The sequence below is a fragment of the Polyodon spathula genome, chromosome 45, assembly GCF_017654505.1.
Source record: "Polyodon spathula isolate WHYD16114869_AA chromosome 45, ASM1765450v1, whole genome shotgun sequence".
NCBI classification, from domain to species: domain Eukaryota; kingdom Metazoa; phylum Chordata; class Actinopteri; order Acipenseriformes; family Polyodontidae; genus Polyodon; species Polyodon spathula.
The window spans coordinates 560,060-571,276 of NC_054578.1; the positions used below are offsets into that span (position 1 = coordinate 560,060).

The following is an 11,217-nucleotide window of genomic DNA, read 5'->3' on the forward strand; positions in this document are numbered from 1 at the left end:
TCCTCCCACATTCATTACAGTGGTGTGGTTTCTCTCCTGTGTGAATTAGCTGGTGAATTTTAAGATGTTCCAATTGAAAAAAACTCTTCTCACATTCTTTACAGTGGTGTGGTCTCTCTCCTGTGTGACTGCGCTGGTGTCTTTTAAGGTTTGATAAATCACTGAAACTCTTCCCACAATCAGCACAGGGAAATGCAGTCCCTCCTGTGCGCTTTCCCTTGCGAGTTTTAGGAGCGCCTAATCGCCGGGAACTCTTCCCATCTTCAGTAGAACAAGACAAGGTCTTCAAGCTGCCCTGGGTTTCAGAATTGTTCACACACAAATGTGCAGTCCCTGTACTGTCCAGTAAAAACGACACTCCTACAGAAGGAATTTGAACTCTCAATCGTTTTACATTCTCTTCTCGGGGTGTCGTCTCTCTGTGTTTCTTGCTCTGCGGTTTGCCACTGGAAGAGTTTTTGCAGTGGGGTGATGCAGTGGGGTCCTGCCCTCCTTCATCGACATTACAAGCTAAACAAAGAAAGAGGCAAAGGTTATTGAACAGCATTCTTACACATTCACTCTTCTGCAAGATTTCCCCTCATAACCATGACCAGCTCCTAGAGTGAACTGCATAGTTAGAGAATACAGTCAAATCCACTTAATATCACTCAACACCAACACGATCCAAAGCACACACCAAAGTCTACTTCAGAATGGTTAGAGAAGAATAAAATCAAGGTTCTGGAATGGCAGAGTCAAACTCCCAATCTAAATCCGGTTGAGAACCTTTGGTATGAGTTGAAGGTGGCTGTGCACAACAGAAGTCATCCGAATTTGCCAAACGCTCATTACGAAAAATCCTAATCGTTTAAAAAGAGGGTACTATTACTAAAATTGTCTCAGCTAGCTATTAATTTTCCTTGTCAGGGTATGAATACTCCTGAATTTTGAGTTTTGCAAAAAAATAAAAGCTGAAAATGGTAGACATTTATTTCCTGTAACTTTTTCCTCATGCACAAAAGCAAAACTTTTGCTGCAAAAGATTTTTCCTAGAATTGTTTTTGAGAAATTTCTACTGGGGTACGTAAAGTTTTGACTCCAACTGTATGTGTCAAATACATTACCACACAATGAGAGTTGCTTTTCAGCTGAAATGCACAAGTGGCGCAGTTGAGATGATTTCTTGGTTGTGTAAACTGCGAAGGCTGGTTTGGAAAATGCTGTGTTCATTGTTAGCTAAAATTCTGAAGTGTTTGACCAGGTCTTTTTCAGGTATCTGGTGAAATTCTCTCAAACATTTCTCCAGCTGAGCACACGTACAACATTATGAGGTTCAAGTCAGTAAGCGTTTTTGTTTTGTTGTTGTTTGTACTTTCATTGTCTTGCTCTTTTAAAAATGTTTGTTTAAATGATTCTGTTATCTTTGTTTTAAAGTGCTTGTTGAAATTAGAGGTAAATATGGCGGCTGTTGGTCTCAAACAAAAATTGATTTTTTTTTGTTTTTGTCTCTTCTTCATAAAGAGACATACGTTGTAAAACACAGACGGTGCATTGACTTTGTTAGATGAACATCTGCAACCAACCATGATAAAGTTTGATGCACAACTTTGCCTTGCAGCTATTCGCTATGTGGTGAATGTGGCTATTGTCGAATTTTATAACTAGGTGCAGTAATATTTGTTCACTAAGGTACCTTGGGTAGCCTTTTGCATTATATTATACAAATACCTCCATGCGGCAAACTGGTTTGCAGTGTACAGGTGCAGGAGTGATGCGGTGAATTAGCAGACAGAGATTTGAAATCCAGTTGGAAAAGTATTTTATTTTCTTAACAATCCAGGTCTGGTGACCAAATAACGATTTCGGGCAACACACGACAACGTGTAGTGCGCTGGGTAAACACAATATCCTCCCCACCATGTGCAAACACGGTCCCCAGTCCTGGGGGCGTGCTGTAGTGCTCTTGGTGGGCGATACAGTTTATTGCACGACAGCAGTGTGGTTCCAGGTTTTGTGCTGGTCCTCGACGACAGCTCAGGAACGTGTAAGCCATTGACTAATATAATCACTGCATTTCTGTCACGTATCCCACCGCTCAGAGTGGAGTCAAAGGAACACTCGGCTGAATCTACCTTTCCCATTACTCCCCCCACCCGGGCGGTCTTTCCCTGCACTGTGTACCATGTGGTACATGAAGGGCTGCAATGCCAGATGCCACTGAGTTATCCGGGCATTGCTGTCCCACGGTGCTTAACCACTTTGAGTGGGGCGTGGTCAGTGACGAGACCAAACGAAAGTCCCAGCAGGTAATATCGTACAGTGAGCATCCCATTTAATGCCCAAACGCTCCTTTTCAACTACGCACTCCCAAGGTAGCATCCTTTTACTGGTATATAATATCTGGTGTTCTACTCCGTCTACCTTTTTGGGACAAGACTGCACCCAAACCACCATCCGACGCATCTGAGTGGAGGATGAATCTCTTGGTGAAATCTGGGGGGCCAAAGTCTTCACTTAATAGTATCAAAACGCCCCCTGACACTCTACTGGCCACTTAATTAGATTTGGTGCACTCTTTTGGGTGAGGTCTACATCAATGATCAACCACACCAGTTTCCCCTCGCTTACCTATTTCAGGTGCCCAATTACACACAGCCAATTGCAGCAGGGCATGACCTGGCCAGGAGTCCAGGCTGGTTGCACCTAAAACATGTTTGGGGGACAGAGGGCACAGCGGTTAAATATCTGTCCCGTTTCTGGTATGGCAACGGGACAGGGGCGGCACCGCTACCTCAGCTGGGGGGCCAACCTTGGTCTCCATGAAGGGGAGACAGGGGGCCCCATTGGGGTCCGTGGTCTCGGAGGTCTGGATCCCAGGACTGATGCTGGTGGAAGACAGAGAGGAGGCGCTTGGCCGCTCCGAAGTGCAGGAAACGACGGTATCCCTGTCCGGGCGGAGACTAGGGAGTCCTCAAAATCTTCTGCCAACTTCACGGCGTCCTCCAGGCTTGGGTTTTGGCAGAGCTCCTCCCCTACCACCGCCTCCAGCATTTGGAAGTTGGTTTCCTTCTCGGGGATCTGCCAGCGCACCACGCGGTCACACACCCGCCCCGCGAGCAGCCTGAATACTCCCTGAATATCTTAGCATTGATATCTACCTTTGAAAAATAGTTCTGGTGCAAAATTACTTCAAACTATTACATAGTGTTGTAGCTATCATAATTCAGTCAGTGTGTTTTGTAGAGCTACTCAAATAAAATGAATTTAAATGAAACACTAACACTGGAACCGCTGCGGTTATTCTCATACCTAGAACTGCCAGCGGTGGGCATTATTACATTCTGAACAACCTCAATGTTAAAATAAGAGACAAACTATCAGACACAACTCAAACGTTTTATTCAAGCACATCATAGCAAAGATCTGCACAGCCAAAACACCGTTATTTAAAATGAACAATTAAACAAAAAAGGGTTTATTTTCTACCTTGCCACATGCAAAGCACAACTTCAAAAAAATGAAAAACTATAATAAAATACACATTTCAAAAGAAACTAGCGTGTAGACAGGTATATGTACAGACAATTATTTTTTTATTTATTTATTTTTTAAAGTAACATAACAAAAAGAAAATCTCTCAGTTCCCATTATGTAACCTGAACGTGCTTTAAATTGACTTCGAAACAGCAGCCTAAGGAGCACAATCCACACAGATGAAACGCTTCTCAACTTTTCCTGTGCATTTACCACACACTGCTCTTTCACACTGGGCACAGATATCAGAAGTTTTATTTTTATTGCATTTAGCTACCTTGCATTGTTTTCTCTTGCGTGTGTCGCTGGGGGCAGCACAGAATCCAGGTTGAGCTGCTGCACTCTGCAGCTTTGCAGTTTTCTGATCGAAATGTTTCTGCCGAAGCTCTGTGGCTAGCTTCAAGATGAAATCTCTCCTAGTGATATTTTCTCCAGTGCATTCCTTGTACAAAACAAAGGAATTGATGGCTGCCAAGTCCAATACATTGTAAAACACAGCAACTGGCCACCGTCGAGAACCGGCTTTCACGGAGTACTGACGTATCATCTGGTCTAAAACGTCAACCCCACACTTTGTGTCATTGTAGAAATCCACGGTCTCTGGTTTTTTATTGTCTGCAGTCCCTATGGCAACTGACGTATGAAGGGAGCTGAGAATAATGACATTCTTTCTCGGCTTGCACTTGTAAACAGTCAGCGTAGCACAGTCACTGTGTTTCAAAATTGTACTGGAGTACAGCTGAGGTTGCAAGTTTTGCGCAGATGGTGGAAGCTCTCTTCTTGCTTTGCTCACTGTTCCAACCAGGCTGGTTTTGGTTTTTCTTCAACTTTTTTGCCAATTGCAGTGAGGTAAAAAAATCGATAGTGGTAACATTCCTCCCTTTTCCTAAGTATGGTTCCATCAGTCTAAGTACCACACTGTCACCCAGTCTCTGACCAGCTGGGCAAGTTTCATCTTTGCCCAGGTAGGGGTAACCATTCACCACGTACTTGGACTCAACGTCCACTGCCACCCAAAACTTGATCCCAAATTTGTCAAGTTTGTTTGACATGTATTGTGTCCAGCGACACCGTGCTTTAGTTGGAAACAGCTGCTCACCCACTGTAAGGTTCTCTCCCGGCTTGTAGCAGGCAATGCTGTTTTCAATAAAGCCGTTCCAAATTTCCGATGCCAGGGCAAATTTATCTGTCTGAAGGCGGGCACTTCTCGTCGCTCTCAAATCAAAACGCAAAAATCTCAAGATTTCTCGAAAACGACTCTGTGGCATTGTCTCTGCGAAAAAAGCAATTCCCCATTGTGTAGACCAAAGGCGCTCCAGGTTAAGGCTTTTGCCACCGCACGCTCCATGAACATACAGGATTGCAATAAACGCTTCTAATTCCTCCAACGACATTGCCCAGGAATCATCACCTTGTGTCCTATGTGCCTCTGCTACAGTACAGCGCTGAATGTGATGCAGCATTCGCTTATCGATCAGTAAATGAAAAGCACTAAGAATGCTACTGACATTGCGTTTTGCGTACGGCGTGGGACCTGAGGTTTCAGTGAAAACATTTTGTGCAGCCCGTCTTCCCACAGCGTCAACAGTGGGACTTATAATTTCCCAAATAGTACCATCCTTCCCAGTCTCCTGAACGCCTGCTCGAGCTGGCGACGCAGCTGGACTCGCTGTCCTTGTTCCTGCTGCTGGTAAAGCGGCTGGCATGACTGGCATGCCTGCAGCTGCTTCAGGAGACGACAAAAGCAAAGCGGCCGGCACTGCGGAGGATTCCCCAGGACTGCTGCTTCTGCCACGACCTCTTCTGCGCCTGGGGAGCCCTCTTTGTGGGCGTGGCTCATCACTGGCACCTTCCTCGCTTTCACTGGTGGAACTGTCCGTATCACAAATCCAGGATTCATCGCTGTTGTAATCGCTCGCATTCCCTGCATCAGAATCATTTTCAGACAAAGCGGTAAGCATATCGATCGCTTCTTGAGTGGTCACCTGTCTTCTTTGAGCCCTTTTGAGTTTCAGTGCACCTGCGAGAGCAAAACAGTAAAACTATACGACAACAGACTATACATTCTCACGTAGACAGCCAGACGGCAGTTCTCCAAGGAACTGATTACAATAGATCTTTAGATAACACATGTCTAGACTTCAAGGGCCACATTCTATTCAAATACATACTGCTGTAAACTCAGTGGGGGTAGAGATAACAAAAAAAACTGAATATTGTAGGTTGTATTCAATATAAAAACACGTTTTGTAAAAGGCAGTCAGTGGGCGGGATTATAACGTCCTTATTTTTGCAATTCTGCCTTTCAAATGCCGTCAGGGTATTAAACAGGTGCATTTAGGAAGAGTCACAAAATGGACAAGCGCACAACTTTCATTTCAATTTGAAAACCGCAAACCATCAAAATGACTGCCGTGGCGGTTCTAGTGTTAACCATTTAGAACTTCCCTAAAATAATCATGAAGTCTGAACATGAAGTATTGTATCATACGAAGCTAAGTTTACATATACATTAGGTCATGTAGGGCTAAACACTAAACCCTAGGGTAGCCTGAATGGGAATGTAAACAAACTGGACCGGCAACTGCTTTTCTAATCGAGTAAAATGCACAGAAGGTTTAACTAGAGGAATGTAGTTCCTCTATAAAATGAAAAAGCCAAAACCGAAATAAATGCCCCCCCTTAATATACTGTAATCTTCTATTCCCAGCATTCCAGTTTCCCTCACCTCTCTCAGCGATGCTAGAAGGTGGCATTTCCTCCTGCAGGGTCCGCTCATTGGCCTGGTCGCACCACAGCTCAGTCACTTCCTCCTTGATCTCAACAGTCCTGTCTGCAGAAACAACCCATCGAATAGGAAGCTCTGGGCTGACGTGAGCTGCTTCCATCTCAGAAACTTCCTGTGAGTGAGGCTGATCCGTTCTCACTGAAGAAAAGGAGGCAAGACTTTGTCATTTCAGACTGCTTTTATTTGAATTTCCACAGAACTCACACTTTAGAAAACTATATTTTTTTAAAATCATATATCAAGCCTTATTTGAAATGCTCTTGATATCTGCTGCACCTTTGCAATATGAATTCCTCTGTGTCCTGCAACAGACTGACGCAGCTTGCAAAAGGCATGCATGTGGGGCTCTTCCACCCCTAAAACAACACAGGGACTCTTCTATTATACAACGTTTATTACATTAGATAAACCTTCAATATCAGACAAATATCTACATGCATGACAAGATATTATGGAGCATATCAACAGAGTTGAATAGCCCCTCCTGCACTAGGATGGGTGAAGCAGGAGTCTGGTGATTCTGGCTCTGGACAGTTCTGCTCAGAGCGCTCTGTGCTGCTCATAAACCTTACAGTTGTCACTCGTCACATTACTAAACACTAAATCAATGAAACACAATCTTTAGACATTTTTTTGAGAAGTATAAATGATCTGGTAAACATAAATAATAAATCACAGCCCCTGTGTGTGTGTGTGTGTGTGTGTGTGTGTGTGTGTGTGTGTGTGTGTGTGTGTGTGTGTTTGTGTTATTTTATATTTGTTGTATTATTATTTAAAACGTACTGTTTCATTTGTAAAATCACGACGTCTGTCTCTTTACTAGGAGAGTTAGACATTGGCGCTATGCTTGTATTATTATACAGTCTGGGGAGTGTATAACACACTTTTAAATTATAAACGATTCCTGCGTTTAATTTTCTTTTTAATTAATAAATGAAAGCAGTGCTGGATATTTTAAGTCTTTATTCTCTCGTAAGCGATTCTCGGCCGGTATCTTTAGGGATTACAGAAACTCGGCACACTGCAGCAAGTAAAAGGAGGTGATATTAAGTCTGCCTAGGTGTTGCTTTGCAAGCGGTGACTTTCGCTTCAACTCTTAAAACTCAGCCCCATTCATTTCTTTCATCTTATTGGTCGACAAGTATTTGTTGGGCAAAATGCAAGCTTTTCTCCAGTGTGTGCCGTCAATAAACCCATCCCAATATAGAAGGAATGGATACTAGATCGCTTTGAAAGAGAGACTGTACACATTTATTATTATTTTTAGTATTATTCAATAAACAATATTTTCCAATAAGTTTCGGAAGGGTCTAGGGAAGGTTAAGGACAAGATAAAGCTTTCAAATCATCCTTCAGTCAAGTGATTACTCCTCTAGGAACTGTGCCCAAAATAACTGCAGATTTCTTAGCTGTAATAGGAAGACTGAAACTATAAGAATTCTGTACAGTTAAGAAGATTGCCTTTACAGTTAAATAAGATTATACACAATTGGTTTAACACTTATCGCAAATACCTTTATTATTCCAAATGAAATATTTGCATGGGGGGAAGAAAATGTTTGTAAATTAGAGACCAAGAAAGAAGCATTTTTTATGAAAGTTGGATCATTTGATGAGAATTTTACTGATATTGTAATTATATAATAGACAGTTTAAACCACCAAGATTCTTAAAAATATAAGGAATACCAATTCCAAATTGAAGCGGAATTCTAATTCTACAACCCAATTTATTTTGAAGGGATTGCTTAAGGTGTCAAACTCAAGACAGTAAGCGCCTCCAGCTTTATGGTTGTCCATTACTGATTTAATAATATAACGTTTGAATTTTTTTCCATATAAAAGTGTATTTTGGTAGATCGAGAGATGAAGCTGCACAGGTTAGTCTAGAAATGCCTTCAGCGTTATCAAGCAAAATTCTTCCGTTTAGACAAATCTCTTTGCGCGCATTGGTTTAATCTGTGCTGTGTTTGCAAGAAGGCAGTTACATCAGTCTGATAATAACCAATGGCTGTTTTTCGTTGCGAGTGACGTCAGTAGCACGGCTCGGCTCCGCAGTGGAGACACAACCCAGGCTGTTTTAACTGCACAGTGAGGGCTCGGTGCGGACCAGGCGCGGTTGTGCAATGGAAAGAGAGGCTTTAATCTCCTTGTGCCCCGTCTTTGGAGACGGGGTACTGCTGCAGAGCGTAGCTCACACAGAGCACTCTCATAATCGGCCTCCTCTTTACATGCTACAGCCCGATCACATGATAAGGGTGATGCATTTGGGTACCAAAACTGCAGTTTACTTCATAATAATAACCGAACCCCTAAACCTAAGGTTCGTGGGGTATTATTATGGGCACTTGGTAAATCAGGAGTTGCCCACGCATCTCTACCCCGTGTGCGCCTTCGCCTTGCAGCGATAGGGTCTGCTGTAAGCGACCCTGCAGCTGATGCACCGACACAAAGACTGAAATAACTTGAAATAACAAAGACTCCTGCCATGCAAACAAATACAAGAAACCGCAACGCGAGTAAGAAGCGGGCAGAGTAAATGCAAAAGCGGAACGGATGCATCGTTTAACCCTGAGCTCTGTACTAAAAGCTGTGGGTCAGCTCGCTCCTGATGTGTGTCCCCCCCCCCCCGTTTTATTTCGTTGCAACTGGTGCAAAGTAATGCGAGATGATCCCTGAGACAGTGTGCAGTGACTGCGAGAATGCCCAGATCAGTTCACATGGGTGTATCACAGTGCTTTCCTGCAGATTTAAATGTGAAACTTTTTTTTTTTTGCAATTTAAATTCAGTTTTGATCAACCCAGGGGCAATGCATGTGAATTAAATTAGGATTTAAGTTCGGTTTTGTTTACCTCTCTCTCTCTCTCTCTGCAGGCGGCGTGAATTGTTGTCTCCTCCTTCAGTCGATCTCAAGACTTCCTTTTCACAAATAAGCCGTCACTTTAAATAAAAAAATAAAACAAATAAAGCACATTGACCAGGGGAAGGGTCGGCACCAACAACGAGAGACAAACAAACAAACAACAAACTCTCCACGGGCAAAACTAAACACTAGCGTGTTTCTCTCCGCCGCGGGTAAGGACCCACAACACCACCTCGCAGAGACACGAAACCGGCGCCATCCCGGATCCAGCGCAGGAGGGTCTCCCAGTGAAACCAGCGCCGGGTTAGAGCCCGCATGGCGGACCCTGCGCCCCAGTTTCACACCCGCCCGTCCTTCGACAGGGGAGGGCAGCCAATCCGGTGTCGCAAACTGGGCTTAGAGAGCCAATAATAGGCGACGGTTCCAACCAGGCACGCCCACTGCCGGCGACTCTGCATTTCATTATAGAAAATTATATATTTCTATATATATAACTTTAAATCTTAAGTAGGTAATATTTGAGAGGCTGTAAAAGCCACACAATAGTGGCACTCGCTCCCTTACTAAACTGGAGTGCTGTTATTCGCTAAGTTTCTGCCATTCTCTGTCTCTGTGGTGTGAAGACTTGTCCATGCATTGAGATGCATGTTCTGCAGCCATTGAAATAGATGGAAGTGTACGGCAAAGCTTTGCCAGGATATACAGATAGAGTATAGAGAAATCTAATTGTAATCAAACTGGATTAACTGCAGTGACTTGATGCAACTATGAGTATTGAAACTATGAGCAACTGAATAATCGCTGTGCATGCTCTTCTGGCAGGCGTTTCATCTTTTGTTTAAGTCAAAGAGAATAGTGATAGATAACACAACCAGAACATCCCATCAGTAAACCCATCCTCCACGAAATCACGATGTCCTGGTTTATCGTTTATTGAATATAATTGCATTAGAAACGTGTTTCCTTGAACACATTCTACCTCTCAAATGAAGAGGGGCTCTTCAATTCATCAGTTTATCAGTATGCACATCTATAAAGAGGTATGTGAAAAATACAGTGAACAAGGGGTGGGGCTTGGCTGGAGATGCAGGACTGGGTGTCCTTTTGCCATGCAGGGCCTTTTAAACCTGTTTTACTCAGAAAAAAAATGTAAACAGCGTGTGTGAAAATAAATTGGACCTGACGCGCCTGACAAGCACTGAATAAATCCTTAACAGAATTAAACTGTTTGCAATGTCTGAACAAAGTCGCAACCCGGCATATTTTATTGTCTAAAGAAATATAATTTCTTCTGGTAAAATTAACGTGAATTCAGAATAAAATCTGAGTTATTTAGCAAAAGTTATACATGTTTTAAAAGTTTCCGCTTTCCAGATTATGATAGTGAACTAATCAGACAGGAGGAAGGTGGGGGGCGATCAATCAAGGTTTCAAGCCCATCCAGCCACAAATTCAAATAATCTCTTTGTTTGAAAAGTATAAAACATTAGCGCCTTGCCCTGACCGCTGTGCTGAGCCCCTCTGATCCGTGCTAGCTCAGACTCAAAGAATCTGCAAGACTACACCTGGAGCCCTCAGCTCTCAGTATCTATCCATCTAGGTCAGGGGCAGTGACACTCAAAGAAGCACAAGGTAACAGAACTCTGAAAGTGACTGCTTTCCAGGCTAGGCAGCAATACCCTTAAATGTCTGTTCAGGTATTGTGCGATCCCTTGTTGTAGTATCAGTGTGTATTAATATTTTTTTGGTAAATTGTTGATTAAAAACTAATTGTAATGTTTTTTTTTTAAATGTGATATTAATTGTGTGACCCTTTTGTGTGCTTTTCAAACTTAACTTGTTGCATGCTTAATAAATACCATCTTTTTAAGACGAGATTACCAGTGTTGGATCATCATGTTGGACAAACACGGTTTATGGACTTTGAATAATCTGGATCGCCGGTCTATTTGTGGCTTGTTGTAATGTGTAAATCTGCCATTGTGTTCAGAGACTGATATTGAAAAAGACAATCGAAGGGATCTCTTTATCCCCTACAGTTTTTGGGGGT

The 11,217-nt window shown here is 42.9% G+C and overlaps 1 protein-coding gene across 1 annotated transcript; it reads right to left on the reverse strand.

Annotated features, from left to right (window-relative positions):
• Window positions 1-4,223: 4,223 nt before the first annotated feature.
• On the reverse strand, window positions 4,224-9,384 carry LOC121305857. The gene is made up of 3 exons (XM_041237509.1): window positions 9,157-9,384; window positions 6,245-6,442; window positions 4,224-5,536 (listed from the first exon to the last, which is right to left on the reverse strand). Exons 2-3 carry the CDS (start codon window positions 6,402-6,404, stop codon window positions 4,224-4,226), a joined length of 1,473 nt encoding a protein of 490 aa, XP_041093443.1. The 5' UTR covers window positions 6,405-6,442; window positions 9,157-9,384.
• Between the last annotated feature and the right edge of the window lie 1,833 nt (window positions 9,385-11,217).

Coding starts and splice junctions, on each gene's coding strand:
- LOC121305857 (XM_041237509.1), bottom strand. CDS start 6,404: ATGGAAGCAGCTCACGTCAGCCCAGAGCTTCCTATTCGATGGGTTGTT. Junction 5,537..6,244: donor TTCTAGCATCGCTGAGAGAG/GTGAGGGAAACT, acceptor TTGCTCTCGCAG/GTGCACTGAAACTCAAAAGG.